We start from the raw sequence: 14442 nt of genomic DNA, 5'->3' as shown, positions 1-14442 counted from the left end.
GTCCAGTGGAAGGAAGTTTTAAACGCACAAAATAAGTACCCGGAATTAGAAAGGAAACCAATTATCTATACTAAATAATGTTTACTTTGTCTCGACCACAATCGCCACCCCACCCTCCGAGTCCATGGACCCCCTGAAATCTGTCCTCGGACTCTAACTTAAGAACCCGTTTTGAACCCAAGGAAGAAAAGGCGCGTAGTGTCCAGCCCCACATTCTCCCACCACTCAGCCCCAGCCCCGGGGCTTCCCCGGGTCCCGGGAAGGAAGGAGGCCCAGGCCGTACCCGCGGAGGCCCAAGTCCGGGGCCGAAGGAAGGCGCGCCGGCAGCCCCGCCGGGCCGAGTCAGAGAACCGTCCTCACCTCCTCGGGCGGGGCCCGCTCCTTCCCCAGCTGCGCCCCCGGCTTCGGCGCGGCGGTCAGAACTCCCGGACCTCGCCCCGCGGCCAGGGCGGGAGGGGCGGGACAGAGCCGCAGCCCCGGGACAGGGCCGGGGGGGAGGGGGGACGCGAAGAGGGAGTCGCGGGAGCCCGAGGACCAGCCGCTCTCCTCTCCAGCATCTCTCTACCAGGTGAGGCAGGTCTGCAAGGGCGGGCAGGGACCGGGGCGCTGCCGCCGTGACTCCCCGCCCCTCTTCCCCAACGGAAACAGAACCTAGGCACGAGCCGGGAGAGTGGGGGAGAGTGAAAAGGGGTACCTCTAGGAGAGGAAAGAGGGGGTCCGCTTCTGCTGACTCCTCCCCTTTAGGAGTGGACGCTGGAGAGGCGGAGTCAACATGGCGGGAGTAAGAGGAAGCTAAGGAGGCCGGCTGACCACTACCCTTCTCCGCAACCTTTGGGAAAGTAAACCGGCGTGAATTTTGTCGGGGGAACGCCAGGGAAAGGTCACACACAGTGAGTCATTTTCCAGCCGGGGTGGGGTGGAGGTGACCGGCAGATAGGCGGACCTGTGGGGAGAATTCCAGTACCAGGGATGGGAAGATACTGGGTACCTGGGTGGAAAAAAAAAGCCCAGGGATTTCTAAACCACTGAGTGCTGGTGTAGGAAGGAGCATTACCAGCCATTTATGTTCCAAGCAAGGAACAAGTTCCAAAGCGGAGCTGTTGAGCCCAGAAGCAGAGCAGTAACTACGTCTAGTCTTTAGGCCATTGGCCAAGCCTATCAGAAATCACTTAGAAGAGGATTCGTGACCCAAGCGGGTAGGAGAGGGAGGGAGCAGATCTGTGGCTCCGAACTTACAGAACCTGCCCGTGGGCTAACACTGAGGGTCCTTAGGCAGACTACTGAAACTTTAGATCTGACTCAAGCCAATCAATATGCCCCAAACCTAGGTCTGGGACTTGCAGAGCTCGGTGAGGAGGGTAGTGAATCTACAGACCTGTCTTCCCAAGTCACCTTTTGGGGACACCAAGCTTGGAAAGTAGCAGTTAGGTAAAAGAGTTGAAATTTAGGCTACACCTACCTCTCTGCCGTCTGCCCTGAACCCTCCCAATTGTGAAGCAGTCTAAACTCTAGGAGCAGTCTAGAATTGGTAAACAAAAAAAGAACCCCATAGTAAAGCTTTGGAGGGAAAAGAAAAGGTGAACTATTTCCTAGGAAAAACTGACCTGGAAAACAGATTGAAGAAACATAATTTAAGAAATATTAGGCTACTTGAAACGCATGAACAAAAAAAAGAGTCTACATATATTTCAATAAATCATAAAACTGCCCAGAAACCTTAGAATCAGAAACTGAACAAGTCTTTGGGAATTTCTGGAAAACAACTCCACAATGAGAACTTACAGAAATATTACAAATAAGATGGAGAGCTTCCAGATAAAGGAAAAAATACCACAAGAAACCATAAAGAAAGAATTCAAATATTGAGGATCCATAGTCAGGATCATATACCATTAAGCGGCCATTACTATAAAGAATCAGAGAAACTAGAAAATGAAATTCTAAAAAGCAGAGAATTTACAATCAAGGATAATCTATCCATCAAAACAGTATATATAATCCTACAAGAGAAAAAAAATGGATCTTTAATGAAACAGAATTCTAAGCATACTTGATGAAAACACTGGAACTGAGTAAAAAAATCTGACATAAGAGTCAAAAGAAGCATAAAAAGGTAAATGAGCAAAAAATAAATGAGATTTTAAAAGATTAGAAAGTTTACATTCCCATTTGGGAACTTTGTCATCAACCAGGTATCTTAAAGGGACTCCAATGAGACAGTGGTCCTGGATATAATTTTGTTTAGATAATCAAAAAAAGAATTCAAGAAAAGGAAAGAGGATGCACTGAGAGCGGGAAAAGGGGAAGTAAGAGAAAGAATAGGGAACGTTTTTTCACATAAATGGAATATATAACAAAGGGGGCAGTTTGAGCAGAGTAGGAGATACTGGAACCAAGAGCTAAGAATACACATAGACAATTTGAATGTAGAAAAACATCTTGCCTGAAAAGGAAATAGAAAGGAAAAAAGTAATGGAAAGAGAAGGAGTAAGAAGAAAGCTATAGTAAGAAACAAAACAGACTCTTTAGGATGATAAAGATTTAAAAAAGAAGAGGAAGAGTATTATAGGATAGAAGGAAATAATGGAGTTAGCAATCACTGGGAATGGGATAAACTCGCTGTTAAAAAAGAGGATAGCAGATTGTATTAGAAATAAGAATCCGGCAATATGTTTACAACAAGAAACACATTTGAAATACAATAAAGCTTCTTAAACTGTGAGTAGCAAATCTATATGGGGTCATGTAACTGAATTATGGCGGTCATGAAAAATTTCACTACAGAAAAAGTATCAAATATTACGCCAGTTTAATTATTTATGTAAAAATAAACAAGCACATCCATCTCAGTATATAAATTTGCTTTCATTTTTAATAAATGGTAAAATTGTTTTAAATTTAAATAATTTTTAAAAAATAAATTTATGACTCATTATCAGTAAAAATCTTATTTTATATACCCAGGTACCTGGGGTCACATAAAAATTTCTTGGGCAAAAATGAATCACAAGTGGAAAATTTTAAGAAGCCCTGAAACAGAAAGATACACATAAGAGTTAAAATAAGGAGCTGGAACAGAATGTATTATTTTTATCTGAAGTTAAAAAGAGAAATCATATTTTTAGACAAATCAAAAGCAAAAATAGACCTAATTAAAAAATAGAAACTAAAAATAGCACCAAAGACAGTGAATCAATGTCAGTATTAAATATATGAACCCAGTGGTGTAGCATTTAATTTCTTTTTTTAAAAAAATCTTATTTTTTCCAAATATATGCAAAGATAATTTTCATTATTCACCTTTGCAAAACCTTATGTTCTAAATTTCTCTCTCTCTCCTCTCTCATCCCCCCTCCTCAAGACAGCAAACAATCTGATAGAAGTTTAAATATGTACATTTCTTCTAAACATATTTCCATATTTGTCATAGCATTCAATTAAAGGAACATGATAGAAAAACTATTAAGAGTATTTCAATTTATCTTTCCTAGATATTTCCTAGATAAATCTAACCATAAAATGAAATTACTTAGAATTGTAGTAGAATTTTATAAAAGTTAGATATGATAGATCTCTGAGAATATTGAATGGGAATAGAAAGGAGTATACTTATTGTTAGCTGTGTATAGTACCTTCACATAAACTGACCATTAGGACATAAAAACTCATAAATAGATGCAGAAAAAGTAAATTCATCTTATACTGACCATAAATCAACAAAAATTTACAGTAATACAGGATGTTTGACAGATAAGATTAAAATTAATTGTAACCAAATATTCCTAAAGATCATGTGGCTCAAGGGGGAAAAAAATCATAGAAACAATAATTTTATTAAAGATAATGGCAATAATGAGATAGCATACCAAAATTTGTGAAATGTAGCCAAAACAGTACTTGGAGAAAATTTTATATCTCTAAATTCATATTTAAAAAAAAAAAATAGAACAAATCGACAGTTTGGGAATGCAACTAAGAAATTAGAAAACCAGCAATTTAAAAACAAAGATAGAAAGCCTGAAAATTCAAAGGAAAGATTAACAAAATCATAAGGAAAAAAATTAAATTAAAAAAGTCAGGGACTTGGCTTTTGGAGAACAAAATAATAAAATAGATAACTCATTAGTTAATTTGATTTTTTTTAAAAAAGAAACCAAATTACTAGTATCAAAAATGAAAAAGGTAAATTCCTAACCAATGAAGATGAAATAAAGGCAAGTATTAGGTGGTATTTTACCCAATCACATGCCAATAAAATCGACAATCTAAATGAAATGGAAGAAAATTTACAAAAATATAAACTGCCCAGATTAACAAAAAAAAAAAAAGAATCCTTAAGTAGGCCTATTTTAGAAAAAAAAAAAGTCGAGCATACCATAAATTAGTTCCCAAAGGGAAAAACAAAAAGCAAACCAAGATTAGATGGATTTGTGAGCAAATTTCACTAAATTTATTCTAATATTGTTATGTTAAAAAATAAATAAATAAGGGTTCTATAAGATTAATTTTATGACAAAAATGCTAAAAATTAAATTATCATTTTAATAGATTTTTAAACAAAATACAATACCCAATCCAATTGAAAAACACTAGAAAGTTTAGAAATAAGCAGCTTTCCTTAAAAAGATAATAGCTATCTAAAATTAAGAGATAGCATTAATTATACTGGAGACAAGCTAGAATCCTTTCTAATAAGATCAGGAGTGAAACAAGTATATTCATTATCACCATTTCTAATTCAATATTAACAAACAAAACTAAAAAAATAAGCAAGGGCAAAGAAGAAACAAAACTCACTTTTTTTGGATGATATATTGTTTATTTAGAACCTTAGAGAGTAAAGTAACTGAAACAATAATGTCAGCAAAGCTGCAGGATATAAAATATACCCATAGAAATAATTCATATTCTATATGCTACTGATGGGGCTGAACCCTGAAACTGTGTCCCCTTTAATTTGTAAAAGAAGATTCAGGGGCTCAGGCCTTCCCCTGGGAAAAGCATACATTTTCCAGACAACACCTTCCCAAGATGTGATTTTATTCAGTTGGAGATCTGGCCTAATAATCCTATTGAGTAGCTCCAAACTCCAAGATATAGAGTCTCTTTTCAACTGGAAATCTAGGCCTGGGGCATTGATTGAAGCCCGAGCCTCAGACTGCTAATAAAAGACAACTCTGAATCCCAAATCTTTGCAGAAATCTGAAACAGGATTATGCTTTGCCAAGGAAGCTCCCTTCTTGGCAAAGCTGCCGATCTGGACTCTTGCCCACTGTGAAGATATTCTCTTCTCAGTGTTAACCTTTGTTATTTCCCTGATAGGAAGGACTTTTTGCCACTAAGAAGACTATCTTCCTAACAGACTGGCTTCTTAGTGAACTGTAAAATTCCCTTTTGCTATATAGACTTTTTAGGGTTTGCAAATTCTTTAGTATTGGACCTGCACTGACCAGAGGGCATTCCCTACCCTAATTCTCACATCTCTTCGCTACCACTACCTCATTGTTTGCACCTCATAATTTTGATTCCCTGAACAGGAATCCCCGAGAATCTGGACAAGGTAAAGCCTTTTCTTGTTATCCATTCTATAGCTAGGACACCCAAAAATTTCCGGGAAAGATTTGCGTCAATGGAGTCCCAGACTCGAGCAGAATTCTCTTAGGGAAATGGGAATTCTTGGGGTTTGACAAAATCCTTAATCAGGGAGCATTTTATCATCTCTCCATCTCTAGAGATGTCTAGAGAAGGATGAGGAGCTATAGAATCGTGAAAACTAAAGCTTGTGGCAAAATGGGACAGAACACCTATGTTTCTAAGGATCTTTCCTTGGGCAGAAATAAATTCTGCTTGAAAGGTTTCCAAATGAATAAAATCACTTAACTTGGGAGGGCATTGTCTGAGAAAGGTATGCTTTTCCCAGGAGAGAGCCTGAGACCCTGAATCTCCCTTCTTTTAACAGATTAAAGAGGATACAGTTTCAGGGTTCACCCCCGTCATTACTATCAAAATCCAATAGGAAGAGAGAGAAATTTTACTTAAAATAACTACATTATGAAATATCTGCTAAGACAAATACAGAAACATTAAAAATATTATAAAACATATTACACAAATATAGATCCAAATAAATGGAGAAGTAGATCATAGGTAGACCTAATCAGTATGATAAAAATGAAACTCCTTAAATTAATTTATTTATTCAGTGCCATACCAAGTAGATGATCAAAAAACTATAAACCTAGAACAAATAAAACTCATCTGAAGGAACAAAGGGTCAAAAATATTAAGGAAATGAATGGGGGAAAAAAAGTAGGGATTTGGAAATCGGGATAGAAATGACAAGGAAATACCTCATCTTAATGATCTGATCTAAAGAATTTGATATTGGATGATAATTTTTAGTTCTAAATTGATCAGTGAAATAGATTAGGTATACAATATACTGAAGTAAATGCACAATAATCTAGTGTTGGATAAGCCCAAAGATGGCAGTTATGGAGGGAAGTACTTACTGTTGAACAAACTGTTAGGAAAAAGTAGAAAACAGTAGCAAAAACTAGATTTAGGCCAACATCTCATTTTGTATACTAAGATAAGCTCAAAATGGTTACATGAGTTAGACATAAAGCACAACTCCATAAACAAATTAGCGGACCATAAAAGAAATTACCTATCATATTTATGAATAGGGGAAGAGTTCATGACCAAATGAGGGCGATCTTCATGAGGTAAAATGGATAATTTTGATTAAATACAATTAAAGTATATCCATTATCATCATTACTATTCAGTATTGTACCAGAAAAGCTATTTATTTACAAACAATAAAACTTAAAATTAGAAGCTGGACGCTAAGGGAAAAGATTTTGCAGCAAGTTTCTCGTTTCTAAGATATGTAGGGAACTGAAGCAAATCTATAAGGCTAAATGCCATTCCCCAATTGATAAATGGTCAGGTTTTGAACAAGCAGTTTTTAGAGTAGAACACTGAAATTATAAACAGCTACATGAAAAAAAAATCTCTAAATTGATAATAATTAGGTAAGTGCAATTTAAAATACAATTTTCAGGAGCCTGCTAAACTAAAAGAAGAAAATGACAAGATTCTGGAGAAGTCATAGGTTCTTAAAACTGTGGGTTAACCCTATGGGGGGAGGGGGAGTCATGAAAAACTTGGCGCCAGTAAAAGGTTTCTGAACACAATGACCAAAAATTAATTTGGCGCCAGTAAAAAGTTTCTGAACGCAATGACCAAAAATTAATTCACAACAAATAAGATAACGAACGCACGGTATTTCTGGCCGTTTTAAGAGTATAAATAAAGTGATAATTTCGTTGTTTGTACACCTGCTCTTCAGGGGCAAAATTCCCTATTAAGAATCAGGTTAGATTTTCTGAAGATGCTGCTTTATTGGAAAATGTCTCATAAAGTTTTCAAAGGCAAAATAAAGCGATTAAATGGTGCCGAAGGAGAGGGCGCCCGCTATCTTGGGCCGCAGAGCCGCCAGAAAGCTCTCGGGATTGGTCAGCCACCTCGGTCACAGGCGGTGCGGGGCATGCCGGGAGTTGTAGTCCTCTATCCCCACCGTCCTCCTCCCGGAGTTCCTGCCTCCCCAGAAGTTCTTGGCGTGCGCGGTGCTCTCCCAATTTCGGGGAAAGTGAGAGATGCCCGCAGAGCCTGAGAAAGCCGCCCCCCTCGGACTGCCAGGCTCGGCCCCCGTTTTCCCGTTTTCCTAGCACCGTCTCCCGTGGTGACCCGGCTCGTTTTTAGGGCGGCCACAGGCTCGGTCGGGCCGAAGAGCGGGACTGCCGGCGGGAGGGGGCGGGGCGGAGGGAGGCTACGCCTGCGCGGAAGGCGCTAGCGGCGAGGCGCTGGGCGGAGATGTTGGGGCTGAGCGCTGATGTTAAAATGGTAGGTGGACCCCGCGTCGCCCCCTGCGGCGGATCTTCTTCCACCTTCTCGGTTGTCTCTCCGCTTCCTTCCTCGGGGAGATGGCAGTGAGGGTGGGGCTGGGTTTGCTGCCGGCAGCGGGGAGGAGAGGGGAGGAGAGGAGAGGGGGGAAGGTCATCGGGAGGGGCTGGGGGGGGCCTCTGCCGGCCGCAGGGGAGGGCAGGGAGGGGAGGGGAGGGCGTGGCGAAGAGGGAGGGGCCCCTGCGGGGCTGGAGATGGCAGAACTGACAGCGGCCGTTGCCTTCGCCTTTTTTGGCCTTGGGTTTCCCCCCGGGCGGGTTGGACAGCTCCCCCGCCTCCTCCCGCCCCTCCCTGGCTTGGGTCTCGTTTCCCTCCGAGTGGGGGGGGAGGGGGCAGCAGCGGAGCCTTTGGGACGCGTTTGAAGTGCCCGGGGCTTTGCTTATTCTCCAATTCGTGCTCTTAGTGGGTTGTGCTTGGCGCTGAGGTGAGAGGACCCAGGCGGCTGCTGCATTGTAGCGTGTGTGGGTGCGAGTGTGTGTGTGTGTGTGTGTTAAATTATACTTTTGCGGGAGAGGAGCGGAGAAAATTGTGAGGGAGAGAGTATATATGTGCGTATAAATAAAATACGTATGTGCGTGTGTGTTCGCCTAAGTATCTAGTGGTGCTCACCCTCCCCGGTTGTCAACTGTATTGCATCTGTTTAATTTTGCTCTCTTTCTCTCTCCCTTCCCCCATATAGTGTATGGTAGGGCATCCCTTGACTTTTTGTTAGTCTATTTAAATACTTTTTTTTTTTTAAACTGAAATTGGAACCTTTTAGAATTTATGCAGGCCTTAGACCTTTAAAGTACTATCCAAAAAAAAAAATCCTTTGCCTCTTGACTAATCCTTGTTTCCACACTCCAAATTCGTTAAGTCTGTGGTCTAGAGCAATGGGGAAAATCTGGCACCTGTTTGATTAAAAAGAAAAGCTGTGGTACCAAAAGATTAGTAATTTTAATGCATTTTCTGAACAAAAACATAACTGGAAAGACTAGATAAATTGCCATGGGGAAGAAAAGTGATTTAAATGGCATTAAATCTTCCCGTTTCCAAAGACTGCCCACTAGGATTTTAATTAGTGTGTACCTCATTTATTGCAAAGAGATGTCATTATGTGAAATTGATCGTTTTAAATCAGATCGTTGTAGAACAAAAGGCTACTTTTTGAAATCTTGTGAACTTTACAAAAGTAAAGCATATCTTTCTCCATTTATCTTTTCTATAAATTGGGTTGTTTTTTTCATTAATAGAATTTGCTTTAAATGATTTGTACCTGTAATAGCTTAAAGTAATAAATGACACATCCTTTTGGGTCACATAGGGTTTTTTGAGTCAATGCATTTGACTAGTAAAGAAAATCCATTTTAAATGAAAAATCCAACAAGTTGTTATTAGTTTAGTTCATTTTGCTGAACTGTGTAATTAATAAGAATTTTCAGTGATGTCCTATTTTATTTAAGTGGTTTAGATTATTTTAAGTATTTATACTCAGATAACCTCTTGCATTTTTTTTTTTTATGGAAAGTTTTGATAAACAGAAAAGTGGCATAGGCAAGGTTATATAGTTTTGTTTTCAGGATCAAATCTCTTGACTATTTCAAGAATTTTGTGCTGATTCTCCTATCTTAGGATCACAAATTTAGAGATGGAAGGGAAACCTTAAGGTCAGTCATCTACTTCCACCTACCACATTTTAGAGATGAGGGTCACTGAGGCTTAGAAGTGAAATGATTTCATTAAGACCATATGGGTGGTAAGTAGCAGAGAATTCTTTGATTCTAAGTGTAAAAAAGTAGTGGCAAAACATTAATATGAGAAATGAGCTGCTCTGAATTTTTAAAAATGTTTTTTAAATGTTTACTTTTTAGATCATAATTATATTAGCTAATATCTAACTTTCCATTTCTTAATATTTTTAAAATATAGAGGAAACAGCTATAAAAAGCAAGTTAAAACTTACTCATTACACTAGTGCAGTGAAGAGATTCAGTGATCTCATTGCAGGTTCTTGAGCAAACTAGTTATTCCCGAATGAACTTTAGGGGTCAATGGCTGATGTTTTCCCTTCTTCTTAAATATGCTATATCAGCATGATTTTAAGTGGTTGTAAACTTAACTATATTAAAAATCTAAGAATAGTTAATATTGTTTTAATGTAATTCTGTGTGGAGTTGAAGAACTTAACATTTCTGTTTACTCTGGCCCTGGATTTTGGTTCTATTATTTGATTAATTTGGTTTTTTTTTAAACTTTACATAGAATAAGTTCCTTCTATGCTCACTTTCAGTAGGCATTTCTGTTTTAAAAACTTAGTTTGAAAGATACCTTTGTGCTTTAAATTTCTTTAATTTCTTTTCAAGACAGCTGCAACAGTTAGTAAACTTTTAGACTAAGAAACTTCAGTAATATTCTTAAACTAGAAGGTTGATATTATTCTTTAGGAAAAATTTGTACTTACCTGCACTAACTTAAGAATGCCAGTTTCCTAATAGGTCTATTTTAAAGAGTTTTTAAAGTCACTATGCTTAATTAAAATGAAATGTGTAAAGATCAAAATATATTAAATAAAAGAATTATTGATAATTTTTTGATAAAATTATTGATAAAAATAATTTTAAGAGGTAGACTTTACATATTCGTTACTATATAGATGCTGTCATTTCAATTTTCAGAAGAATGTGCAGTCTTTTTAACTGATGAAGAACAAGGCTTTGTCTTCCTGTAATTCTGAAGTGAAAGTTGAGTCACCATACAAGAAAAATAAATCCACTTAAAATATAGGCATTAGTAATAGAATGCTGAAACAAACCTCTGGATTAGCTTCATTGGCTTTCCTGCTTCTTTTGCATCCCAAAGCATAAGTTTAAATCATCTCAGAAGGACAAGATCCGCCAGTTTATGACATTTACCCAGGCTGGTGAAAAGACTGCTATATACTGTTTAATGCAGAATGAGTGGAAACTAGAAGTGGCAACTGACAACTACTTCCAGAACCCAGACTTGTACTACAAAGAATCCATGAAAAATTCAGTAGACAAAAAGAAGTTAGAACAATTGTATAACAGGTATAAAGGTAAGGATGGCTTTTTAAAACATTTGTATAAACATTGCTAAAACTTTTTAGCATCTCATTAAAATATGTTTTTAGGATAAAATGTTTTAGGATATAATGTATGATAACTATGTAAAGACAATTCTTTAAAGATTCTATTCCCATTATCTCTGAACTTGTAATTCTCAAAACCTAATTTAATTAATCAGTCAACTACTAAAACATCATTCAAAGTAGAAAGGTTTTTTTCTGCCTGTTATGATAAGGTATGTCATCATCATCATCATCATCAACAACAATAACAACAAGTTACATAGCACTTTGTTTTATAAAGAGTTTTTTTATATACTATCTCATTTGAACTTCCCCATAACTATATTACATGCTTTGAATTGATCTGTTGAGTTAATTGAAACAGCCATTATAATGAAATTTGAAATAAATTTTGTTCTGATCTTGACTTTGATATAATTTTGTCACCATAGAATTTTTTTTTCCTTCAGTTCCTGTTAAAGATGCTTTTTTTTTTTGAATCAGAATTGAATGCAAAATTAAGGATACAACATTGTTTCCATTTTGCTTGTCAGAAGAGGCTTCAGCATTAATACAAGCTATTGTTTGAATCTTTGAATAAAGCTACTTTGAAAAGAAGTGATTTGTTATTGTAATTAGTATTAATAAAAAAATTGACTTTTTTATTTGCTTACTTTTTTATATAGTTTAAAAATCACTTTAGAATAAAGCTTTCTCTACCCAATGTGATTGTGAATATAACAGTTAATATCTATGCTTCTCTCTTGTGGTAGTTTTTAATAGCTTGAAAGATTTTGTCATATTTTCATGATTTCCATATATATTGCTATATCTATCCTAAGATTTATTGGTAGCATCCAAGACTAAAATATTATTAAGTAAAATTTTTATTCTTTTTTATTGCCTTGTATTTCATTGGAGAGGATTTTTTCTTAATATTTATTTTAAATTCTATTTAAAAATCATTTAACATGAACAGTTCAGTATACAAAGAATAAAAGAGAATTGTATATGGAATGTAAACTGTTACATAATTTTTAAAGTGCATCTTAAACATGGCAGTACTAAAATTGCCCTATTTGTGTCCCATTTTGATTTGCTTTCAGAAGTATATCTCTTCATGTTTTATGTATGTTCCTTTTTTTCTATCACTGTTCACTAACTCCAAAGACACTGTTCTATTCTCAAATAGAAGCACTCTCTTGTAATAGATTAGTATAGTCAAGTGCAAAATAAATCAACATATTAACCATATCTGAAAATGTATGTCTCAAATTATACCTGTCTTCCACTTCATCTCTGCCAGAAGGAATAAAGCATCCTTCATCACAGGCTTTTGAAGTAGTGACTGATCTTTAAATCAGAGTTTTCAAATCTTTCAAAATTGTTTTCCTTCACATTATTATTATCATGTAAATTGTTCTCTTGGATAACCTTATATTTCCCAAACTCAAACAACTTTGGTTTAGATTGTTAGAACTACATTTAGACTATTGCAAATACTTTTCTTACTACTACAATTTTGCTTAGCCCTTTTGCATATGGTTAAAAATACTAAGAATTGCACGTTTGTAGCTTCTTTATTTTTTTATCTTTTGAGGCAACTAGGGATTAAGTTGACTTGCCCAATTTGTACAACTAGTAAATGTCAAGTGTCCGGAGTCATATTTGAATTCATGGCCTCCTGACTCCAGGTCTGAGGCTTTATCCACTACACTACTTAACTATCCTAACTATCCTAAAAAAAGGAAAAAAAAAAAAACCCAACCCCAAAAACTTAGTTTAAAAATGTTCTGGGATAGAATCACAGGTTTAAACTTAGTGAAGCTCTAAAAAATAGTTTTAAAATGTCTTTGCACCTATTTTTACATAATTTTTAAAAAGACTAGTTGATAGGATTTTCAAATATTTTTTAATAAATACAAATAATAAGTCTTTATATTTTAATAGCATTTTAATTTAAACTCCCCTTTAAATATCTTAAGCCAGAAGACATTGTAGAAATCCAACAAATAATATATCTTCATGATTTTATATTACTCTTCAATATTATGTTTTTATAAAGTAAATGCATTTATATTTATACATATGTATATGTTCCCAATATTGAAAAAAAAATCAAAAAACATAATTAGGTAGAAATGTTATTGAAATTAAATCACCTTTTAAGTTTCATCAAGTATTGTTAGTTACCATTTTTCAGAAATTATTTCTTTGCTTGGGTAACATTGGCCCAGTTTTTTCATTACTGTGAAGATATGCAAAATCAGACATAGTTTTTTGTGATATCAAGGTATCATGAATCAGTTTATGGTGACCTTACATATATCTATAGGTATATGTACTTGTGTGTATGTGTATGTGTGTGTGTGTGTTTGGCTTATCTTGGACAGTTGTATTAATATGCTCTTTTGTATGTGGAAGATTAATGTAGGAAATTGTAATACAGTAATTAAATTTATGCTATCAGTAATAACAAGTGTAATAACTTAAGTAAACCGGAATATAATTAAATGGCCAAAGTAAAATTTCCTCCCTGCCTTACAGCACAACAAATATACACATGAATAAGTTTTAGAAAATTATTTTCTTAGTCACCACTGAATCACATAAATATTGCCAAGAATTTTTATTTTCTCTATATAGTTGACAATGAATTTCTATCATTTTTTTCTGCCAACTTTTAATTTCTGGTACTATTGGAAATATAAACTTGTATAATTATATCAGATTGTGTTATAAATAATATATTTCATGAAGATAATTAAACCTGATTTGGTGCAGTATATGCCAAGCTGCTTTCACTGATATTGTGTGGTAGTTACTATGCAACATTATTTTTCATTAAAAGCCAAGAAAACCAAACTCATTTTTGGTATTAGTATAATGAATGAATAAATTAATCTTTAATTTTATTTGCACATTGGAAAGAAGAAAAATAACTATCTGAACTATTAAGTTTCAACCTGTGAAAAACTAAACGTTAAGTGAAGAATGCATTTTGTATAGTAGCATTTGAATGAATTTTTCTTAGTTCTACTCTGTTATAGAAATAATAATTAGAATATCAAATATGTACTTTAATTATGTTTTGTCACTAGTACTTATTTCCTATTGGCAGGGTAGCTTTTTTGCCACCTTTGCTCTTTTTGTTTTATTCTGTAGAAATTAATTTGTTTTATTTCCTTTTGTTCTTCAAAACAAGTGTAATATTTTTTAAAAAAAGGATTCCACTCATTTATACCAGTAGATACTATTTTATTAAGTAAAAGTTGTTTTTATGTCCCATCATTGCTAAGTTCATCATTTCCTGAATGTGACAAACTATGCCTTTAGCTATGGGGTTCAAAAGTATTGATAGACTGTTTATTCTTTTATGACAACAGAGTTTATGATAATATTAT

General features: G+C 35.7%; 2 protein-coding genes across 13 annotated transcripts in view; one reads left to right on the top strand and one right to left on the bottom strand.

Moving 5' to 3' along the window:
* Window positions 1-783, bottom strand: part of TMCO3 (transmembrane and coiled-coil domains 3) — a 67264-nt gene extending 66481 nt beyond the window's left edge. For 2 of the 4 annotated variants that reach the window (XR_004232859.1, XM_023500463.2), the window contains exon 1: window positions 361-449. The gene's annotated coding sequence lies outside the window, so the exon portion shown is untranslated. Of the gene's footprint in view, window positions 1-283; window positions 450-694 lie in introns of those variants that run through there. The other 2 variants (XM_003765709.4, XM_023500462.2) reach the window with 2 other exon arrangements.
* The window catches only part of DCUN1D2 (defective in cullin neddylation 1 domain containing 2), a 33132-nt gene continuing 19200 nt past the window's right edge, over window positions 511-14442 (top strand). The window contains exons 1-2 of one of the 9 annotated variants that reach the window (XM_031958755.1): window positions 511-568; window positions 10810-11026. In XM_031958755.1, the coding sequence (XP_031814615.1) occupies window positions 10852-11026 (175 nt within the window). In that variant the 5' untranslated portion in view covers window positions 511-568; window positions 10810-10851. Of the gene's footprint in view, window positions 569-788; window positions 891-7549; window positions 7912-8150; window positions 8396-8440; window positions 9707-10625; window positions 11027-14442 lie in introns of those variants that run through there. The other 8 variants (XM_023500465.2, XM_012546207.3, XR_004232860.1 and 5 more) reach the window with 8 other exon arrangements.

The sequence above is a fragment of the Sarcophilus harrisii genome, chromosome 3 (genome assembly GCF_902635505.1).
Source record: "Sarcophilus harrisii chromosome 3, mSarHar1.11, whole genome shotgun sequence".
NCBI lineage: Eukaryota > Metazoa > Chordata > Mammalia > Dasyuromorphia > Dasyuridae > Sarcophilus > Sarcophilus harrisii.
Note: the sequence above shows the minus strand (reverse complement) of the source record. Positions and strands in the feature narration are given on the sequence as shown.